Genomic DNA, 24,213 nt, shown 5'->3' on the forward strand with positions numbered 1-24,213 from the left:
CGTTGTCTTCTTGGAGGATGTATCCAATACATCAAAGAGAACTTCCCAAGACTTGTCAAAACAGATGGCTACTGTCCAATTCTGGCGATTCACGTTGGTACTGCCAGAAAGGATCTTGGAAGCACAGCCAGAGATTATAACATTTTGGGGAAGAAACTGAAGAACTCAGGGGCAGAGATTGTCTTTTCTTCTTTTCTGCCCATTGAAAGCCCATTTACTGAAGATAAAAGCAGATTCGAGAAGCAAAAAGATGGTTAAAGAGATGGTTTCTAAGAATGGATTTGGATTTCTTCATCATGGAATGACAAGCTCCTAGTCAGGGTTAGAGTATACCTTACAAAGCCTGTCAAGAAGGTTTTTCCTGGGGTCTTGTACATGAAATCCAAAGCACTTTAAATTGAAAAAGAAGAGGGAAGGAGGAAACAACCTAGATATATCTACCAACCTAGAACTATGAAAGAGTAGCTCAAATGTAGGAAGAATGGCATTGGAGATACTCCACGGTTCTCAAGAGATAAAGTCAAAGGAAGGAAATAGTAGTAAAATCTATAGCTCCAAGTAATCTGTTTACAATTGCACAAGATATAGGCAACAAGCAAAATGAACTCTAGGTCCTAATGCTACCCACAAGACCTGATAGGATATTCCATAACTAGAATATGATTCTGGTTAGGTATGCCTCAGTTAAAAGAAACTTTATAGGTAAAAGTGTGTGTGTGTGTGTGTGTGTGTGTGTGTGTGCGTGTGTGCGCGCACGTGTGTGTGTGAGCACATGTGCCCACATGTATGCATGGGGGAAAGGAGGGTATCATAAAAAAAAGAAGATATATTTATGTGAGCAAGTCCAAGAATCAGAGGAAGAAAGTATGATGGAGAACATTTGGGTATAAATTAATAGAGGCAAAAACGGAAGTAAAATTGTCACCACAGTATATTACAAACCGCCTGGATAGAAAGAAGAAATAGTTGAAGTATTCAGGAAACAGATCCTGGCCCAGAGGTTTACATAGCAGTGGTGGGGGACTTAAATAATTTAGAAATCTTCTAGAGCTCTTTTTCTACCCAAAGCAGAGCTGGCAATAATTTTTGACCTGCTATGATGATAATTTTAGCCTTCAAAAGACTGCTGAAATCTTGGATCTTGCCTCTGTTCTCCATTGTGTGAGCTATTCCTCCCAATTTTGTGTCATATGCATATTTGTTAATCATAACAAATCTATCTCCATTCAAGACATTGATAATTTAACAAGTTACCATTTAAAATGTTGCCCATGGACCAAAGACGGATCATTGGAACATTCCTGTGTGCCTTTCTTCTAGCTTGACGTCACTTACCCTTTGGACCTGGTCATTTAACCAATTTTGAATCAACTTTGATGTATTATTATCTAGCTTATTTTCTTCCAGCTGGTACAAAAAGATAGTATGAGAGGCTATCAAATATGTTGCTCAAATCTAAGTATCCCATTTCTAAAGTTTTGTCTCCTGATCTCTAAATCTACTAACTCCATCAAAAAAAGAAATGAGTTTGACATGCCAAGATTCTTGGGGTAGCCATGCGGGTTCTTAGTGTAAGGTAGGTGCCCAAGTGAGGCTCAACCTCATTAAATATGCAGAGGCTTATTACCAGTAGATTGGCCACTTGGTAATAGTTACCCATGGCAACTTATTTACAAAGAACAATGCAAAATGGCCCAGAGTCTTGTGCAACCCCTTATTGCTTCATCAGTGATGAGGGAAGAATGGGAATAAAGTGGGGGGAGAGGGGGTCTGGGCATGCTAAGTATTATACAATTTTTAGACTGCCTAGAAACACTTAGTTGTTGTTATTCTGAATGGGAAATCCTTATACAGTGACCAGTGAGTGGAAATAGTTAGCTCTTTCTAACTCCAAGCCCTGTGCTTTATTCTCTGTGCCATCCAATTGCCACTGATTTCAGCATTTTAAGGTTTACATGGTGTTTTGCATATAATTAGACCAGAGTGAGTACTCACAGAACAGGTCTGTGCTAGAGGTGATAGGATTTTGAGGGATTCATTCTCAAGATATCTCTAGGAGGGGAAGATATCAAATGGTATTGGGGAAAAATTATGGATATTATTATTGCTAAAAAAAGTAAGCAAAAAGAAATATTGACAATGAACAGATATAGCTACTTTCCCATTTCTACTGAATCTCTAAGAGACTTATCTATACATATATTGGGAGTAAAACTGATGAAGATCTGAAAAGGGAATAGGCAGGCTATTCAAATGACATTCAACCACAAACCACAGCTTTATGGTCACACAATGGGCAAAAGTATAGAAAATATATGATCTAGCAATGCTTATTGTTTGCTTTTTTTTTTTACTATAAAATATGCTTTATTGGAGGAAAATGTTTCTTTAAAGGCTTTCTTCTAACAATATGTTTCCCATACACATCAAGATCATAAATGATTCTTGGAGAGATGGAACAATAGACATAACTTTGTTTGATGACCCTCTGATTATCACATGAAGGATAAAAAAAGGAAGTATTTACTACAGTCATAGAGGATATCCAAGTGAAAAAGAAATTCCTTATAGATAGTGAAATCCTCTATGGTCCTATTTGGGGAGGACATTTTATGATTGAATTAAGTCCCAGAACATTTTGTAGCCTCCTAAATGAAATCCATAATCACTCAAATGAATTTGGTCTAACTATCCACACTGGAAAAACTCAGGGGATGAAGAATGGTGATTGTCCCAATTCCTATAGACAGTTGGCTAGAAAACCCATGTGTATACACACACATGTACATATATATGTGTGTGTGTATATATATATATATATATATATATGTATATATATATATATATATGTATGTCCATTAGTATATATATCTTGTATAGACACTCTGTATTGAAAGTGAACTGAGTTTATAACTGAATGGGAGGAGGAGAGCGGGCTATATTGCCTTTGGGAAATTGAGCAGTGCTTTTCATGACTCTATAGTTTTCCCTAAAACAAAGGCCCATGTTTTTAATGTCAATATTTTCCCAGTGAAACTGTGTGGTTATGGATCATGGAACATCATAGTCTCTTGATGAATTAAAGTTGTGAGCCATCCAAAGGGCGATGGAAAGGCATATGATATGTATGAATACGCTGTAATATTTACTAATGAAAAACTATGAAGGCAAAGTGATGTGCAGGATGTTATCAGAGAAAAGGACCAATCACGTAGCAAGAGCAAGAGATAATTGAAAGAAAGCTTGTGTGTTCTTTTGGAATCTACATACTGTCAGGAGATCTGAAAGGAAGCCCCCCCGCAAATTACGTGGGGTCTCTGAGGAGAATATCCTGCCAAAGCAGGACAAGAGTCTCCCAGAATGAGATGATGGGTTGCAGTATGCCCCAGTGGAGTGAGTACCCACATCAACGAAATCATAAGTCTCTTGAAATATTGAAATATGGGATTCCACAGTACTCTTAGGTGTCATAGGTATTTTTGAGAGGGTTCTATGGATTTTCTTCTTTGTGTTTAAAGGTGACATTTCTAACTAATAAACTTTGGAGAAGAGGAAAAATTCCTTTTGACTCCCTCCTTTCCCCCTTACTGTCTGAATAAGAAAATGTTCCCATTATCTCCTTGAAACTGTAGATGACCTGGAAGGTTTTTTGGGGGAAGGGGGATGGTCTTTGCAAAATCAGTCCAACCATGCCAGCTGGCAAATACAACTCTAATCATTATGCTAAGGGTTTAAGCACAATGGTACCATATCTGCCACATTTCAGCCTGCCTCCCTTTTAATCTTTTCCTCTTTTGTAAGAGAGATAGTGCTTGGCAAGCACAATCTTAGGATTATAGGACACAAAGTAACCTGAGGGTCCCCCTTCCTCTAGGATCTTTCTTACCTGACTCCTTCAGCTATCTCTGCTGCCTCTTATCCTAATCTCCAAGACTGGCATAAGGAATACCACAGCCACTCTACATGACACACCAAGTCCATCACCCACATAGGATGGCATAACCGAGTTTTCACTGCAGTTATTAGGACCAGCCTTGACCCTTGAAATAGTCCTGCTAGTATACCATTTTTTTTTTCTCCTTCCCTATTCTATCTCCTCGAAATTGATCTGGATTAGGAATTCCTGAGTTATCTGCCTTGGATAGCTTCCTACCTTTGACAGCTCTAGTTGCTTCTCATTGTGAAAAGCAGTTAATTAGCTAGACACAGACATGACAAAGACACAAAGGTTCAGCCCTTCACCACTGCTGAAATTTCAAAGCTCCTTTTATAATGAGCTCTTGGCTTTGGTAGTTGGAGGAGAAAGAAAACCCTTCCTTCTCTTGGAGCCTGGGTCCCATTAGAGCACTTTATGTTTCAATGGCAGTGTGAGGCTTCTTTGGGGTAGTGAGGTGCTGGGCAGCTTGTGAGATAGTTTTGTGCTATCCTCTGGTTCAGTGAATAAATAGAATACTTCAGTCACAAAGCTGCAAATCTGTCTTCTCTTTCAGAATTAATTAGCTTTAAATTGTATCTGAAGAGAACGTTTCCCTTTCCCCTTCCTCTGTCTTTCTGTTCCACTCAGACAATCTTGGTTTCTCGTTCTATTTCTTCTAACATTTATGGATGACCGAAATCTCATCACTCCATTCTGACCCAGTTCTTCACCCTCACATCCCTGTCTAAGAAACATTCAAGTACTATAATTTGATGTTGCCTACTACATTGCAAAAAAAAAAAATCAGAAAGGATCTCAGATTTGGCATATATTATGTGTATATCTATGTATACAAGTGCTTGTGTAGGAGAGGGGGTATAGTTACCCTAGTATAAGTATATGAAATGGTTATAAGCATAAATCATGCTTCTAGGGGACATATTCCAATATTATTCATATTACAATAGAAAAGAGCTATGGTTTTTCTTTCCCCTATCATCCTAGATATTTTCCACAATGGTGGCAAATATCTACAGACAGCTGGTGGCACAGTGGATGGAGTGCTGGGCCTGGAGTTAGGAAGACCTGAACTCAAATCCAGCTCAGTGATCCTGGACAAGTTATTTAAATGCTGTTTGCCTCAGTTTACTCAACTGTAAAATGAGGATAATTGTAGCATCTACCTCCCAGGGTTGTTGTGAGAATCAAATGATATAATATTTGTAAAAAGCTCTTAGCACAGTGCCTGGCATAGTATATGTGCCGCATGAATGCTTATTTCCTTCCTTCCATTCCCTTCCTTCCCCTTTGGCAAGCATACATCTCCCTGTTTTATCCATCACTGATATTAGTGAGGGTTGTCAAACAAAGTTGTCTCTGTTGTTTCATCTTTCAATGAATGATTTCAAGGAAACATCTTTTTCTTATGTTCAAAGAATGGCCTACTTACTGTTTTCCCCGTGGTTTCTGATGAGGAAAATCTGGACCTTATTGAGAAATGCCGAATTGCATGCCGCCGCAGAAAGATAGACTAGTATGGGGTAAAGAAAGAAGAGAAATTTAGATATAAAATAAGTTCCCCCAGTAGTACATCATGGGAGTGACATAGAATTAACTTGAATAGGATAAATGCTCATTACATTGGTGAAATTCTTAGGCTTTTGTCAGTTAAAAAAATTTACAGCATATGTGCTGAATCCAAGGCCTTCAATTCATCACCTACATCACCTCCGTCAAAAGGAAAAATTCTCATTTTACCTGCATATCCTGGGGTCACCCATATCTTCTCTTTAGACCTCAGTCTTCTTATCCTTGAACTGGGAGCCCCTAAAGACCTAATCATATCCTGTTTGTGGGGTGAGACTGAGCCTAAGAAGCTCATCATATGCTTAGAGGAAAGTCCCCTGAAGGAGGGCTTTCATTCTTCCTGGAAGGAACCTGCTTTGAGCTCCCTGAAGCATACCCTTACCTAGGAGGCACATGTTGCAAAGCCTTCAGAGCAGCCCCTTTTCACTAGCGGAATTTGATTCCTCTTTCCCCCTGTTCCCCTGCCAAGGTCCTGTCTTGAAATGCTCTCCAACTTCAGGAAATATGAGAGAGAGAAAAGACAACATTCCCCTCTTTTTTCTTTCCTAGGTCAATTGAAAGTACATCTCCAAAAGTCTTCAACCCCTCTCCTCATCCACATCTGCTCTTTGTTGTTGATTGTTTTATTCTATCTAGTGCAGGTTTTTTGATGGTTAATTTTGTTTTGTTTTTCTATTTTAAGATAATGGAGAGGGCTGGGCTTGGAGATAACCTCTTAATCTTCTGAGGAATCCCTCTGGTATTTGCATTGTTATTAGCAATTAAAAAAAGAAATTTATTGACATACTTTGTTTTGACACTACAGGTACTGCCTAACAAATACCCAAATGAATCCCTTTACAAATTTTATCTTTTTTTTTAATTAGCAAGCTAGAACCTAATGAATTAATAAACAAGCAACAAATTTTTTCCCCTTGCATTCCTTTCTGTCCATAGTTCTGATACATTCTTCTTTCCCCTCCTCTTCTGTCCCCTTCTCTTCCTTCCCTGTCCTCTTCCCCCTTTCATTTTATGAAGGTGTGGGAGAGAAGAGGTATTAGACTGCCTACCAAAGTGATCTACAGAGCCATTGTTCTGACCTCATTGCTGTATGCCTGTAAAACCTGGACACTCTACCAGCGCCATTCTAGGAAACTGAATCACTTCTGTTTGAATTGTCTTAGGAAGATTCTGAAGATCACCTGGTAAGATAAGGTTCTAGACACTGAGGTTCTTTCTTGAGCTAAACTGCCAAGCATTCAAACTCTGCTGCAGAGAGCACAACTCTGATGGACTGGCCATGTTGATCAAATGCCAAACATATATTTGCCTAAAAGTCTATTGTATGGATAACTTTCCCAAGGCAAGCATTCATCTGGAGGTCAGAAGAAGCTATTATAAGGACACTCTGAAGGACTCTTTGAAGAACTTTGGAATGGATTGTGAGACATGGGAGACACTGGCCCAGGACCACCCTACATGGCATACTTACATCAAAGAACTACTGTGCTGTATGAGCAAAGCAGAATTGCAGTAGCTCAAAAGAAACGTGAATGTGCAAATTTAGAGACATCTCACTCCAAATATTCATGTGAACTGATTGCGCCCAACCTGTGGTAGAGCCTTCCCAGACGCACTGTACCTTGACCCCAACATAGTGATGTATTTTGGTCCTCTTTGAGAAAGAAGAGTAACAATCAACTACTCAATGTATATACAAGGGGCAGCTAGGTGGCACAGTGGGTAGAGCACCGGCCTTTGATTCAGGAGGACCTGAGTTCAAATCCAGCCTCAGGTATATAACAATCACTAGCTGTGTGACTCTGGGCAAGTCACTTAACCCCATTGCCTAGCCAAAAAAAGAAAAAAAGAAAAAGAAAAACAATCAATGTATATACAATTCTAGTTCTATACATGTTATTTGTTGCCACTGCACATAGGTCCTTCCACATTTCCTTGCAGCACTATAACTAACTGATTTGGAGCTGTAAGGAAGAATATTAAATTGTCCTCACATTCTATTGGCATGGCACTCACATCCTTGGCATTGCAGATACATATTTTATACACATTTCTGCACATTTCATTTTGTATACCTAAGATAAGTGCTTGCCTTACCTTTGTTATGGTTGTTTCCTTATAAGCTTCATGTACATATATACAAACATTTATGTATCTCTATGTGGATACACATATAGGTAGCTATAGAGCTCTCTATGGAAATGTATATCTATATGTATCTATCTATATTTATCACTTTTTATGACACTGGAATATTCTATATTATCATACTATGGTTTATTCATCTAGTCTCCAGTTGTTGGACATAGAGGTTATTTCTGGGTTTTTTTTCCATTACAAATAGAATAGCTATAAATATTCTTGTACAGACAGGTCCTTTTTTCCTTTTTAGGATTTTTTTTGAAAAAAAAAAGAATCCTACCAGTGGAATCATTGGACCAAAAAGTGTGATTAGTTTGGTTACTCTTTTCTTTTTTTTCTGAGGCAAGTGGGGTTAAGTGACTTGCCCAGAGTCACACAGCTAGTGATTGTTATGTGTCTGAGGCTGATTTGAATTCAGGTCCTCCTGACTTCAGGGCCGGTACTCTATCTACTGCACCACCTAGCTGCTCCTAGTTTGATTACTTTTAATGAATGTTGCCATGTTGCTATCTGAAATGTTTGCACTAGATATAGTTCGATCAAAAATGTATTCGAATGTGTTTCCCCACAGCTTTGATAACATTTGGTTTTATTATTCTTTGCTATTGTTGTCACGCTGGTGGGTGTGAGGTTGTCATAGTTGTTCTGATTTGTATTTTTTATTATTAGTGAATTTTAGCATCTTTTCATAAATTGTTAAGTATTTGTATTTCTTCCTTAAAAATTGTCTGTGATATTTGAGGACAGTTCTGTTGGTGAGGATGGAAACGAGCATATGTTAAGTGTGCCAGGTGCTGGGACAAGTGCTTTACAAATATCTCATTTGATCCTTGGGCAATAGTTGTTATTATTATCCCCATTTTATAGTGGAGGAAATGGAAGCAGACAGAGGGCAAATGACTTACCCAGGGTCACCCAGCTAGTAAGTGTCTGAGGCTGGCTTTGAGCTTGGGCCTGACTCCTGGCAGCTAGATGGTACAGTGGAATACCAAGCGCTGGGCCTGGAGTCAGGAAGACTCATCTTCCTGAGTTCAAATGTAGCCTTAGACACTTACTAGTTGCGTGACCTTGGGCAAGTCACTTAACCCCATTTGCCTCAGTTTCCTCATCTGTAAAATGAGCTGGAGAAGGAAATGGCAAACCACTCCAGTCTCTTTGCCAAGAAAATTCTCAGTGAGGTCACAAAGAATTGAACACAACTGAACAACAACTTTCTGACCCAGGCTCAGTCCTCGACTGTACTAGCTAACTAAGCTCATCTAGCATCCCTTTGACACTCATCTCTCAGTTCCTGGCATTTTCTTTGGTGTCTCCCATGCTTCATTGTAGAGGGCCGGCTATAAGGGTCCTATCTGGGTTTAAGATTCAGGACAAAGCTTGACCTTTGCCCAGGCTTAACCCACAGGGCTCAAGGCAGGGCTCTGTAAATCTCCCCCTGCAAGGGAGGTTCTGGAGACATTCTGTCTTATTCTCTGAACCTTAGATTTACATATCCCCCCTCCATGCAAGTGACGCCTAGGCACCAGGGAAAAGACTTGGAGTTTTACATCCCAGTCTAGGAACTCTGATTACCAGAAATTAGGTATTGTCACTTATCAGCAGATGTTTGGGGAGTGTCTCACAGGGAGGACTCTTTTGTAGCTAGGCTAAGATTTTCTCTATATAACCTGTACCCTCAGATGAATAAACTGAGTCAGTCCTAACTGCTCCGCCTGGCCCATGTCTCACATTTATTTCATGCCTTCCCGTTCGGTGTACTATCTTATTGGTGGCAACACTTCATATGCTCTCCTTCCTCATCTCTGCCTATTGGCTTTCCTGGTTTCCTTTAAGACTCAACAAAATCTCATCTTCTACAGGAATCCTTTCCCAACCCCTCTTAATTCTAGTGCTTTTTTGTTGTTGTTCAGTCATGTCTGACTCTTCATAACCTCATTTGAGGTTTTCTTGGCAGAGATACTTGAGAGGTTTGCCATTTCCTTCTCCAGCTCATTTTACAGATGAGGAAAATGAGGCAAATGGGGTTAAGTGACTAACCCGGGTCCCACAGCTAGTAAGTGTCTCAGGCCAGATTTGAACTTAGATCTTCCTGATTCCCAGACTGGTGCTCTATCCACTGCACCACTTTTTCTCTGTTAATTAATTCCTATTTATCCTGTATCTAGCTTGATTGTACTTTTTTTTTGCTTGTTTTTCAGATTGTGAGTTACTTGAGGGCAGGGGCTATATTTTGCCTTTTTTTTTTTATCCCCAACACTTAGCACAATGCCTAGCACATACTGGGCTTAGCACAGTGTGACTAAGAACATAGTAGGTGATTAATAAATGTTTGTTGATTGACTGACTGAAGGACTTCCCCAAGATCACATGACTAGTAAGTGTCTGAGGTCAGATGTGAACCCAGATCTTCTTGACTCCAAGCCCAACACTCTATCTACAATGCCACCTATTTTATATTTTCCCTAATCCTGAGATCTATAATTCCACATCTCCAACTAACTGCTAGACATTTCCATCGACATGTCTAATAGGCATCTCAAGATCAACATGTCCAAAACAGAGCTCATTTCATATGAAACTTACCGATCCTTATACCATCTCCATTTCCTTTTGGGAGGTGAGGGTACTAATATTTTTCCAGTTACCCAGGTTCATAAGCTAGGACCAATTTTTAACTCTTCATTCTTCTTCATACCCCATATCCAATCAATTGCCAAATCTTTTCAATTCCACCCCCTATTTCTCCCTCCCATCTCTTCATTTCCTTCTCTCTCTCTCTCTCTCTCTCTCTCTCTCTCTCTCTCTCTCTCTCTCTCTCTCTTTCAGCATGTGTGTGTGTGTGTGTGTGTGTGTGGTGTGTGTGTGTGTGTGTATCCTGACAAATCTACATGTCTTCCCTTTGTCTCTCCTGAGCCCTCTTCTTGCCTGGACTAATGCAGTAACTTCTTCATTGGTCTGTCTTGTTCCAGTCTTAATCCCCACCCCTATTCTCTACAGCCTCACACCCACCCCATTGCTGTTAAATGGATATTTTAAAATTGCAGGTCTGACCTTTTCATTCCACTACTGAAGAAGCTTCAGTGACCCTCCTCCCCCACTACCTTTTGGATAAAGCATACATCTTTCTGTTGGGTGTTTAAAGTCCTGCATGGTCTAGATCCAGGCTGGCTACCTTTCCGGGATGATTATACATGACTTACTCTACATCACCATTACATATGCTACCTTATAGCCAAGAAAGACTTTTTGTTGTTCCTTATGGGTGCCATTTTCTTTCCCGCTTCTGTCCCCTTTACACAGGGTATCTCTGATCCCCAGAATGCTCTCTGTTTTCATGTCTACTTCTTGGAATCCCTAGCTTTCCTCAGAATTCAGCTTAAGTCCCACCTTTTTTTTTTCAAGAAGCCTTTTCTAATTCTCCCTGTTAATAGGAACTCCACAAATCACTGCATTTAAAATTTGTATCTGGCCTATTATTTATCTATCTGGAACATGTTGCATCCCCCTAGTAGAATGTAAGCTTTTGAGGCCAGAGAATAACTCCTTTTTGTATTTCTACCTTTAGTGCCTCACACAGTACGTGACACCTAGTTGAAGTTAAAGTGCTTGTTGGTTGATAATTCAACATTCAGTAGGGGAGCACTGAAGCTTCTAGAGCAGTGGAATGAATAGTCACAACTATGCTTAAGGAATATCCATTCTGAGGCAGCATGAAGGATAAATTGGAGTGGAGAGAAATGGAATGAAAGGAAAACATTTTAAAAAGAAAATATAAAAACAATTCTTAGCTCCTACTACTAAAACAGGTTTCAGGCAGGATTTTGCTCTCAGACTATAGTTTCCTGACCTTTGGTCTAGGTCAGCTAGGGTATGTTAGTGGATAAAAATGTAAGTGAGATATTGAGGAGGTAGAATTAACAAGACTTGGAAATTAATTTTATATATAGGAAAGGGGAGGAGATACTGAGGAATTGAGGAGGACATCAAGACTACAAACCTGGGTAACTGAAAGGATGATAACACCCTAACGAAATTAGGAAGAGAAGCTTCAGGAGAACATGAACAATGTTGTTTTGGTTACATTGAGATTTCAATGCCTCTGAGGTATTCAACTAACTATAATAGTGAAAAGGAAAGAAAAAAAGCATTAATTGGGTGTTCACTTCAGAAACCTAAAAGAGAAATAAAGCAATTACTTTGCAGAAAAACAAGTTCTCTTTCTCATCTCCCTTGTTTCTACCCCTTGTAATTGCTGTTGCCTCTTAAAGTTCTGCTCAAATACCATACACTTCATGACGTCCTAGGCTAAGAGAAGATAGACAATGTTGAAGATCAGCAATTCTAAGCAATGAAATGAAACTATAGTAAATCATGATACAATGATCAAGGAATCCATATGGAAACCAAAAAAAAAAGCGCCTTATTAAATAATAACAGTGAAACAAGAAATTATCAAAAGAAGAGAAAATTACATCAAAGATAATGAGAATATATGTATATACATACATCACACACACACACACACACACACACACACACACACACACACATACCCCAAGAGGAAAAGACTTCAGGCCCCTGTGAAGGATTTGAAAGAGAGAAAGGAGATACTGGAAAATTAGCTTTTGTTTTACAATCTAGAGGTTTCAGCAACACAACCTTTCTCCCAAAACATCTTGTACTGGGTCCTGGAGTCTTGGCCCACCTTGTTTGTGGCAGTTTCCTCTGCTTATTCTTCTGTACTCTTTGTTCCATTTGCCTTTTTCTGGTGTCATGTTTTTCTGCTTGTTCCATTAGGACCTGGGTTTCTTTCTAAGTCTCTCTCCTAGACAATGTAAACTGACTTTTAAAGGTCACCCAAATGTCTGACCTATCATTCTTTATCCTGTTGTATTTTTTTCCTTTCTGAGTCATTCAAGAAACTAATTGCCACTTCATAAAAAGATCAACGTGCTGTGGCTAAATCTTTTTTGGTTAGTTTAACACAGGGGGTTTTAACGTGACCTCCATGAACTCGGCTTAAAAAACATTTTTTGATAACTGTATATTACATGTTGTATTACATGTACTATATATCATATAATTAGTTACCAATTCTATGTAATTTATTTTATACACTTAAAAACATTCTTCTGAGATGGGATATGCAGGCTTCACCAGACTATTAAAGGGGTCCATGACACAGAAGAGGTTAAGAACTCTGGTCTTGATGCCCCACTGTCCTCACTTCTCTGATATTAGGTACTGGGCTTTCAAGGATCACTCTCTTACACACATTTCATAAATTGTTTTAGCCATTTCTTGGAAATATTCTTGGACAGTTTCTCGAAATAGAGTGTTAAGACTTTCCTAGATTCTTTTAAATTCTGTGAGATGGTAGTAACCTTGAAATTCTGTTGTTGCTGTTGTTCAGAATGTTGTTGAGAATGAAGATTCTCAAAGAGGACTATTGACACCAGGAGATAATGTCTTAACTTGTGTGTGAACTGCACGTAAGTGAGACAAAACTATGCAAAGTCACCAGCCTCATCTTCTTCTCCAGAGACATCAAAGAACGTTGGAAAGCAAAGTCAAGATGGTTGGCAATGGCTTGGGTGACCTTGATCTTTCTAAATTAAGATCTTTTTTCAAGATTATAGTGTATCTTCCAGGCCTATAACTTTGATCTCTATGTTCTTCAATAGTTTTGACAATTCAATGATTTTTTTTTGAGCCAATATTCTTAATTGCTCTGTATTTATGGGCTCTGTTTTCTGTTGTAAGAAAAATCTACACATAAATCTACAGATTGGGAGGAAGTCTCCATGTTGGTCATGATTTTCTTCATGATTTCCTCTTGTTTTTTGGGGGTATTTTAAATTTTCAATTGGCCTCATGTAATTTTTTGAAAAAGCTTTTTATAAAGCTCCCCTTTTATTTAATTTTGCTAGTTTATTGGTATTTCTAGTTCTTAAATAATTTCTTTGAATGAGCCGTTTATCCCTTGCTTTGGGATATACTGAATCATTTATTTATTTAAATTAATTAACTATTTTTTAGTTTTCAACATTCACTTTTATAAGATTTTGAGTTTTAAAATTTACCTCCTCCCTCCTGAATCGTTTCTTTATCCCTCTCTATCTTTATCCATCACCATTCAGTTGATTTGGTCATTCAGCAATATTTTGGTATTGGACTGGCATACTTAACATTTTTTCTCATTCTAAATCTTGGTTGGTTTATATTTTCTTGTATATGTTCATTTTTAGGCATTTTTCTTCTCTTTGGTGTATATACTTATTGTGTTTTGTATGGGGTATGTGAGGAGCCTACCTCCTTTCATTCGTCTTTCTCCAATATCTTGGATGTCCTCTGTTCTTTATCGTTCTTCCTAGTCTCCCTTGATTTCATTGGTAATGACTGCCAAAGTATTACTTGTTTTACTTCATTAGCATATCTAGCTCTCTCTCCCCCCACCCCATTCCCTTTTAAACTAACTTCTTCCTCTTCCTACCTTGTCTTTAGTACCAGTCCTTTCAAATTTATTCTCTTCAAATTTCTGTCTCTGGTCATCTTCACAATTCCCAAACCCTTTAAATCTCCTTATTTGTAATTTCTTTTTCTAATTCTCCTTCAACTCGAATCTTTTACCCAGAAACTAGCCTATGATTGATAAGCCTTTCTCTACTTGCATAATTTAAGAAGCCAGTAAGGCATGAAGATGTCCTTGTAGACAATGTAGACCTTGGGTCATGTGATACTTATTAAATGCTGCTTTACGATTAGTTATACTTGTTAACAAATGTACGAGTTATTTAACTTTCCATGTATACAGTCATAGTATGATATGAAAAGACCTTAGGGCAGAGGTATCATAGTCAGGACCTAGATAGAAGCTGCCCAGACAGCTTGAACCAGATTAAAATATAATTGGGAAATGTGTACAAAATAAATAAAAAATGCAGTACAACATAGATAATGCCAAGTTGTGTTTTTTCTAAATCAATATGCAGCCTAAAGGAATTCCTTTCTATTTGAGTCTGACACTCCTGCCTTAGACACCTCTTTACAGCTAAAGAATGACTTTCTCTGAGTCATAAGATGAGTTAGTGACAAAGTCAGAGCTAGAATTTGTAGAAGTCTTATGACTTCTAAAATGGAGCTTTTCCCCTTAACTTACTGTGTCTAACCTCTTCGATTAGATTGTATTTTTTTAAAACAGGGCTCTATGTTTAATCTCTACAGTTTCTTACAATTTACCATCAACCCAGGGAGAGGGGAATGGAAAAACACATTCACTTTCCTCCATATCCAACATTAAACAACAAAATAAGGCACTCTTAGCCCCAAAGAGCCTCCCCAGCCTGCTGTTTTCTCTTCAAAAGCACAGAATTACACCTCAAACTGGTGCTACAAACCATAAATAAATATGCAGCAGAGAGAAAGAAAGGAACCAGGAGGTCATGGAGGCAACAAAAAGGCCTTCCAATGCTCATTGTATGTGTGAGGGGGGAGCGGTACACATACACACGTGCATGCAGAACTCAGGTAGCCAGTCCCAAACTGACTACTGGGCAGGTGGCCAGATGGCCACTTCCCCCATCCCTCTAGCTTCCCAATATAAAGCCCAGTGGAACAGGGCAGAAAAGTGGCAGGGAGGGATGATGTCTGATATCCCATTGTGTACCACATAGCACCTAACATAGGAGCTTTTACATAATAGGCATTAGGATAAAAGGATTGAGAGCTGGAAGAGATTTGAGAGAGTATGTAATCCAACTGCCAGACTGTAAAAATATATGAGAAAACTAAGCCCTGGAAAGATGAAGTGATTTGCCCAAGGTTCTACTGGTAATAAGAGGCAAAGTCAAGATTCAAACCGAGGTCTGATTCCAAATCCAGTGGTTTTTTCCATTGACCCCACAGGGGATCAATTGTTCTAGTTGTTATCATTCCTATCTGTGAGTGCTGCATGTGAAGCCCAAGAACAAATGTGCCATACCCCCTCCCCACCCAGGGCAAGGGGTTCTTAATGTTTTTATGTTGTAGGTTCCTCTGGCCAATTCTGGTGGTGCCCATGGTCCCCCTTCTCAGAATAATGTTTGCTGCCTACCTTCATAGTGGAAAGAAATGCTAAATTTTGGCTTGAGATTACTAAAAATTAAAACTTCTTTTTCATATCCACATTCTTAGGATACCTGATAGATGATGATAATAGCTAGCATTTACATAGCACTTATCATGTGCCATGCACTTTTATAATGATTATCTCATGTGATCCTCTCAACAACCCTGGGAGGCAAGTGCTATTATTATTCCCACTTTATAGATGGGGAAACTGAGGCAAACAGAGGTTAAGTGACTTGCTCTGGGTCACACAGCTAGAAAGTAGCTGAGGCTGGATTTGAACTCAGGTCTTCCTGACCAGGCTCAGCATTCTATCCATCATATCACCTAGTTGCCTATAGCTGTGTGGCAACAATTTCTTTCTACCTCACTTCAGGAGCAATTAGAAGTGTACCCTTAAGGCAAAGATATTTCCTTTTCTGAGCCCAGAAGCTGCATTTTTCTAGCACATCTAGCCCATCTCATCTAGTAGCCATTACCTTCTTACAGTGGCAGATTTTGCCAGAAAAGAATTTGCCACTAGCCCCAGCAACTCTTAAAAGGTGCCCTGAGATTGAATCCTCATATTTATATTAAGAAATCATTTCTTACAATAAAAATAATAAATAAGGGTTACAAAATGTTTTCCTTACAACAGCTCTGTGAAGCAGGTAACACCCTAACCCTAACCCTAACCCGTTTTACAGATGAGGAAACTGAGACTTAGGTGAAGTGACTTATTAAAGGACTTGCATTGGGTAAGGGGCAGAGCTGGGACTTGCAATCTGTTTCTCTGATTCCAAAGCTAGTGTCTCTTCCTGGTTTCCATTCTTCAGTGAGGAATGGCCTCTGAGAAAAGTGGAACAGCCAGATCTTGCCCAAAATCATGCCCATTAAGGTGGATTCACTAGACCTATTGTTAGATTCTGGTGATTTCTTCAACTCTTTGGGGGAAATGTCTGTTCTGCTTCAGAAGTGCAGTCAGCACCTATTAGATGGGAGAATAGGATCTGGACTTGGACTTGCAAAATGGCAGGCTAGAATGGTGACTGATGGACCACCAAAATGGGCAGGCTGTTGGGGCAGGTGATGCCTCCTATGGCCTTTCTGGGATCCAATAGGGTTCTTACTTGTGGGGGGTAGTCAGGTTTGACACTAATGCATTGACTGTTCTGCCGAGTGAGAATCCTTTTCCTCCTCCTTCTTCTCAATACCACATAGATCCGAGCGTAGATGAGGAGAGTCACCACAAAGGGCAAGTAGAAGGAAATCACTGAGGAGTAGATGACAAAGTCTGGGTTGGAGATGGCACAGACACTGGGATCCCCTGTGAGGAGAGAGAAAGGCGAAAAGGAGAAAGGAGAACTATTTGCAGACCTTAGTGGGGATGTCATTATCCATTGGGGAATGGCCAAAGCTGTGTGTAGAGTTGGGAGCAGCAGTGACTACAAACCCCAGCAGGCAGCTCCCCATCTGAATCTGAATGAAGGTTTCGGGGAAAGTGGAACCTCATCAATAGATATAGTTTTGGGAGGATTCATAGAATAGACCAAAGGGTAAAATGGGCTAACACCAGGTGACAAGAGTTGGCCAAGGGCACTCGGATAGTTGGGAAAGAGAATGAATGGTAGTGGAACTTCATCCTTTTGTCTCCATCCTATAGAACTCCAGTTACTCCTGTATTCTTGGGGCTATCCCATCAATCTACCCCTCAATGGGCCTGTTTCTCCTGGCCACAATATTTGCTTGGCACCCAATTAGATATTGCTTTGCCTCATAATCAAGAAGTTAATGGCAAGAACATCCGCATTCCATGAATATATGGGATTGTCCTTTATCTCAGTGTTTTGTCCTATTTTTTACTGGGTAGGGTACAGAATGGTGGTAGTTGACCCTAGTTATAAATAGCACCAGAAGCACATGATCTCCTTTTAGCTTTTGCAGACCACGTAGAAGGACCTAACTCCACCCTACACAGCAGAATCTTGAATTATAGGCATACCTCATTTTACTGCAGTTTCCTTTATTGTGCTTTGAAGACACTGAGGTTTTTTTAAACAAATTGGAGGTTTGTAGCAACCCTGCATTGAGCAAATCTGTCGGTGCCATTTTTCCAACGGCATGTGGTCACATTTTGGTAATTCTTGCAATATTTCCAACTTTCTCATTATTATTATATCTTTTATAGTGATCAGTGATCTTTGATGTTACTACTATAACTGTTTTGGGGTGCCATGAACCATGCCCATAGAAGAGGGTGAACTTAATTGATAAATGTGTGTGTTTTGACTGCTCCACTGAGGGGCGGTTCCCCTTTTCCTTGAGATATAATATTGAAATTAGGCCAATTAGTAACCCTATGATGTCCTCTAACTGTTCAAGTGAAAGGAAGAGTCAATCAATGGGGCAAGCTTCATTGTCTTATTTTAAGAAATTGCCACAGCCAAATGGGCCTTCAGCAGCCACCACCTGGATCAGTGAGCAGCCATCAACGTCAAGGAAAGATCCTCCGCCAGTGAAAAGATTAGGACTCGTTGGAGCCTCAGAGGATGGTTAGCATTTTTGAGCAATAAAGTATTTTTTACTTAAGGCATGTACATTGTTTTTAGACATAATACTATTGAACAACAACAATAACCATTGCATATTTAATAGACTACAGTATTATTCTTCGGTTGTTTTTAGTTGTATCCAACTCTTCATGACTCCATTTGTAGTTTCAGCCTGGCACTCTAACCACTGTACCACCTACTTGTCCTCATTAATCATCAAAAAACACTTGTTAGGCATATACTATATGTCAGGTACTCTTCTAATCCTAGGGATACAAAGAAAGGCAAAAAGATAGTCTCTGTCCTCAGGGAGCTTGCATTCCAATGGGAATAATGTATGAACCAAGTAGATACAAGATGTATGCAGAGTGGAAGGAAGATACTCTGAGACAGGAAGGAGGAGTATGCTGGTAAATGTTTAAGAACCAGCGCTCTGGGGGTGAGTGTGGAAAATGTATGTACCACTTTTAAGTTTAATCTGTATTATTAACATTTTTTTCCATCACTCTGGTAAGTCTAGACAATCGACAAAATAATAAATCAATCCCTGATTTGTAGTGTTTGCAGATTTCTGAGGTGTCAAGGCTCACAATGAATATTTAACAATCAGCTCTCAGCTCTGACACACCACTGCAGGAATGTATTAGTACACAGGGTTGAGAAAGGTTTCCTGCAGAAGGTGGCATTGGAGCTGAGTCTTGAAGGAAGTCAGGGACACTAATAAGCAGAGGTAAAGGAGACATGAGGGACAGTTAAAAATCTGGAGATGAGTGATGGAGCATCATGTCCAAGGAACTGAAATTGGTGATTGATACAAGTCTCCCCATTTTACAGATGGGAAAACTGAGGCCCCAAATAATTAAGTGATTTGCTCAGGGTCGTAAGGATGATAAATTGCATCTCTGGAATTCAAACTCAGTCCCTTAGACTCTATGCTGATTCCTTCAAATTCAGTATTCTTTCCACTGTGCCAGGAAATCTGGATTTGAATCCTGGCTTGACTTCTGCTAGGTCACTGTCTACTTATGATGGCTGTTGTGAAACCCTTTGGTAAATAGGAGACATTCTGTCAAAGAGGAGCTTGATTTTTCTCTTTTTCTTCCCTTTTCTCCCTAAGTAAAGTCTTAGGATTCGGTGATAGGGCTGAGTTCCACACATGATACACTTCTGGCATGTCTGCCAGCAGGTAAAGTAACCCTGGAGGAAACAACTTTTCCATTGATTAGAGGAGCAGAGCCTGCCCTTCTCCCTTTGATCACCTGACCTGCTGCCTGGCCTGAACATCTGCTTTATCAGTAGTGCCTCTCTCCCCAAACCCGTCTGGCTTAAGGACCGATTGAATTCATTTACCAGGCCATGAAAGTCCTGTTCAAAAACTCCCCTGTGTACTCAGTAGATGGGATCAGGTCATAGGTTTAGAGACATAGGTCAGAAACCAGCTAGTCTGATCCCCTCATTTTTAAACATTTTTTATTCATTTATTTAATCCCCTCATTTTTAAAGACAAGGAAATTGAGGACAGAGAGATCAAGTGGCTTTCTCAAGGTTACATAGGCAGGAAGCACCCGCAGCATAATTTGAACTCAGATTTTCTGACTGTAGAGACAGAATTCTTTCCACTAGGCCATATAGAGGTCCTGAGGGTCTCCCCCTCCAAGACTGATTTTTTTTTTTAAAGTAGGTAAAAGAGGCCTTTTTTTTTTTTTTGCCTCATCTTACCTAGCCTTAATTACTGAATGAGAATAGTCTCAGACAAAGTGAGACCTGGGAAAGACCTTCACTTAAAAAGGCCAAGGTCTCCGTCTGCATCCAGGGCCATCTCTAGTTATCCTGATCTATGTCTTGCCATTGGATTCACATGGCTCTGGAGGAGAGAGTGAGGCTGGTGACTTTGCACAGCTCTGCCTCACGTAAATCCAATTCACTTGCAAGTCAAGACATCACCTTCCTGATGTCATTGGGCCTCTTCAAGAAGGAAGGACAAACAACACCTTCCAGGCGGTCACATGCGGTGGCAGAGTCTCTGAAATAGCTGCTGTGCCGAGGTATCTCTGCTTAGCCCGGCCAGGCTGAACAAGCAACTCTGTGCAGGGAGTTTCCGTGTGGCCAGAGATGTGAATCACAAGGCCAAGAGCAAATCCAAGTTGGGAATTCATGTGCTTCAGTCCAATTGTTTTCTATTTAAACCAATCCTATTGAACTCTCTGATGGATGCTGCCAAGCATGACAAGGATTCTTCATGGGCTTCTGGGATGCTTGCCAGAGAAACCAAATACTGTTTGACCTTCCATATCCCAACTCAGGGCATTTACCTCTGTCTATTCCTCATGCCTGGAAGTCTCTCCCTCCTCATCTCTGCCTCCTGGCTTCTCTGACTTCCTTAAAGTCCCAAATAAAATCCCACCTTCTACTGGAAATCTTTTCTGATTCCTTCTTTTTCTTTCCTTTTCTTTTTTTAGGCAATTGGGGTTAAGTGACTTGCCCAGGTCACACAGCTAGTAAGTGTCAAGTGTTTGGTCTGAGGCGAATTTGAACTCAGGTCCTCCTGACTTCAGGGCCACTGCTCTATCCACTGCACTACCTAGCTGCCCCTATGATTCCTTCTTAATTCTAGGTATTTCTTTTTGCTGATTACCTCCAATTTATCTTGCGTAGCTCTTGCTTGCGTATAGTTGTTTGTATGTTGTTTCCCCCCTTAGACTGTGAGCTCCTTGAGGGCAGGGATTGTCTTTTGCCTTTCCTTGTATCCCCACTCTTGGCATTGTGCCTGGCCCATAGCAGGCACTTAATGAATGTTTACTGACTGACTGACGTGGTCTGCAAGGAGTGTTGAGATCTCCCTAATAATATCAATGGAAGAGTATGGCTTCTGAGTCCTTGGTTGGGTATTGAAACTTCTTCACCATCTGGCTCCTTCCTATCTGTTCAGTCTTCTTATATATCACGTCACTCCCTTCCACAAATTTTCCAGTCCAGTCGTACTGGCCTGTTTGCTGCTCCTTGCACAAAACACTCCATCTCCTTTCTCCACGTTCTTACCCTGGCTGCCCTCCATCACTAAAATGCTCTCTCCTCCTCTCTACCTCCTATAATCCCTTCAAAACTCAGCTGAAGTGTTTCTTGGGAAGCTTTCCCATGCCTTCAGTTACTGGAACCTCCTTTCCACCTGCTTTGAATATATCTGAATATATAACATTGTAATACATAAATATAGCTGTATGCATTACAATGTTATCTTTCTCATTAGAATGTAAGCTCCTTGAGGGCAGGAGTTGTTTTTTCTTGTGTATCTTCAAGATAGCCAAGTGACTGCAAAAAAATAACAAATGTTTTGTTGATTGGCTCGTTGATTGATTCACTTGGCCCCAAGGAACAAAGCAAGAGCCTAGTTACTAGAATTGAGGCACAGGATCAGAGCAACACTATATCTAACTAGCCTAAGACACTCACTAGTGTGACCTGTCACTTAACCTGTGTTTGCCTCAGTTTCCTCTTCTGTAGAATGGAGATAATAATAGCAGCTGCCTTACAGGGTTGTTGTGAGACTCAAATGAGTAAATATTTGTATGAAGCACTTAGCACAATGCCTGGTACCTGGCAGGTACAATATAAATGCTACATATTATTATCTTTATTAACATTATTCACAGAAGGATGATGATAAAAGGACACTGGATTCTGGATCCCTGGTGTGGGGCTGGGCTAATCTGATTGAGTGCCAAGGCTAAGTGCTCCATTTACGAGGACACTAGGAATGGGGGTTTCTATGGGCAGTCATTGTCATTGCAAGACTACAGAAAGGGAAAATCAAAAGTTTGTTCTGTAAGCCAATTTCCTGCCTCTAGTATCTGACACGGATTAGCTGAATGACCATAAGCAAGTTGCTGAACCTCTCTGTGCTTCATTTTCCTCTTCTGTAAACTGAGGATAATAGAGCCACTCACTATAGGAAGCCTTTCCTAGTTCCACTGATTGTTAGGGCTCTCTCCTTCTTCAAATTACCTTGTATTTACATATATATACAGATGTGGCATCTGCCCAATAAAATGTAAATGCCCTGAGCTCAGAGACTTTTAAAATTTTGTCTTTGTATCTCCAGTGCCTAGCAATGCCTTGCACATAACAGCTGATTAAGTAATGCTTGTTGAATTGGATTCATTTCCATGAGGAAAGTCTTGAGTAAACCTTAAAAGCTTATATAAACTTGGGCAATAACAATAACATTATCACTGCTGCTATAATAATAATAAAAAAATAGTTCCACTCTACCAATTTAAACTGTATTTCTCAATTATAGACATATATAACCTGCCCCTTTCAGAACGAATTACAGCCACATGAATTTTAGTGCCTGAGGGTTTTTTAGAGCACGTAAGGGGGTGTGCTACATATCTCTTTCTAGGATTATTACTATTTTTTTTTTGGCAGGATGAGGTCAAGGGTCAATGAGCAAGGAACCAGTTCAGATTAGAGGAGGTGCTGCAGACACAGCCTCAGGGTAGACAGATCTCTTCTAAAGACTCTTTAGTAACCTAGCTCAGCCTTCTCACTTATCTGTGCATCTTAGTTGGACTGGAAGCCTGGAAGGGAATAGAAGTGGTATCTGTATCACTAGAGGGACTTACTTTTTCCTCTTCCTACCTATTGTTGGGAAGACAGTAGAGAAGAAGGGGCTGAGGGCTATGAGCTCCTTGAGATCAGGGACTGTTTTGGCCTTTCTTTGTATCCCTAGGGCTTAGCCCAGAGCCTGGCACATAGTAATCACTTAAATGCTTGTTGATTAAGGGGAATCCTTTTAACTTAGTACTTTCCCCAATTTATACCCCTCTCAGGTCTATGGGTAATTTAATTTTCTTTCTCTGGATATGGTGGATCCCAAAATGTAGGACAATTTGTCACCCTGTTAACTTGGATGAAATTGCCTGAGGCTCTGCTTTTCTGAGTGAAACATTGTAGTGCCACCACACACTTCAGACTAATGCATCAATCATTTAATTACAAGCAATTAAGCACTTACTATGTGCTCCTTACTGTGTTAGTTCTAAGGATATAAAGAAAGGGAAAACCTCCCACCATATTTGCTCTCAAGGAGCTCACATTCATGGAGATGACATGCAAAAATCATGTACATTTTATACACAGAGAGAGAGAGAGAGAGAAAGAGGCGCACATACAGATGGGGGAGAGCCAGACAGATGTACAAATATGATGGAGAAAGACAGAAAAACAGGCAGAGACAGATACCTCATCCCTCCCCAGCAAACACACACAAAAGAACAGAAATTCCTGTCTCTCTAAATAAAGTGCCTTCTTCTTCTTCTTCTTCTTCTTCTTCTTCTTCTTCTTCTTCTTCTTCTTCTTCTTCTTCTTCTTCTTCTTCTTCTTCTTCTTCTTCTTCTTCTTCTTCTTCTTCTTCTTTTCTCTCCTTTCTCAAAAGCCCATTTCCCATTCCTCCTGACTCTCAAAATCATCCCTGTTCCTCTATCTCTCCCTGTTTTCTCTTAGGCAGAAAGAGGAAGACAGGAAGACAGCCATTCCTGCTTTCTCAAAGCTGGATTCTTCCCTTTTAGGCAAGGGCTTTTTGGGAAAATCTACATTAACCTATGATGTTTTTATTTTAAGCATTCAGCAAGTCAGACATCACTAAACAGGGCAGGGCAGGATCCCCATCCCTCCTGCTCTTCCTGGATTCCTGGACATTTCTAGAAGTTCCGCTGGGTATTTGTTGAATATGACATCTTCTAATGGCAAAGTTCTTAGAAACAGAGTAGGCATGTAATAGCTGCTTATTGATTGGTTAGCTGAACCAGAGATCAGAAACTTCTTCAACTCTGAGTATCAACTAATGCTAATTATAGCATAGGTCGTCTATTAGTAACTTTGCATTTATATAATGCTTTAGGATGGTTGCAGTGGATAAAGGGATAGATT

The 24,213-nt window shown here is 39.9% G+C and overlaps 1 protein-coding gene across 2 annotated transcripts in view; it reads right to left on the minus strand.

Annotated features, from left to right (window-relative positions):
- The window catches only part of DRD3 (dopamine receptor D3), a 62,239-nt gene that overhangs the window by 4,067 nt on the left and 33,959 nt on the right, over positions 1-24,213 (minus strand). The window contains exons 4-5 of one of the 2 annotated variants that reach the window (XM_021007165.2): positions 16,861-17,057; positions 5,367-5,447 (exon numbers count right to left, since the gene is read on the minus strand). In XM_021007165.2, coding sequence (XP_020862824.1) covers positions 5,367-5,447; positions 16,861-17,057 — 278 coding nt within the window. The remainder of the gene's footprint in view (positions 1-5,366; positions 5,448-16,860; positions 17,058-24,213) is intronic. The other variant, XM_021007166.2, reaches the window with a different exon arrangement.

Source organism: Phascolarctos cinereus, unplaced genomic scaffold, assembly GCF_003287225.1.
Source record: "Phascolarctos cinereus isolate Bilbo 61053 unplaced genomic scaffold, phaCin_HiC Scaffold_726;HRSCAF=1367, whole genome shotgun sequence".
Taxonomy (NCBI): Eukaryota; Metazoa; Chordata; class Mammalia; order Diprotodontia; family Phascolarctidae; genus Phascolarctos; species Phascolarctos cinereus.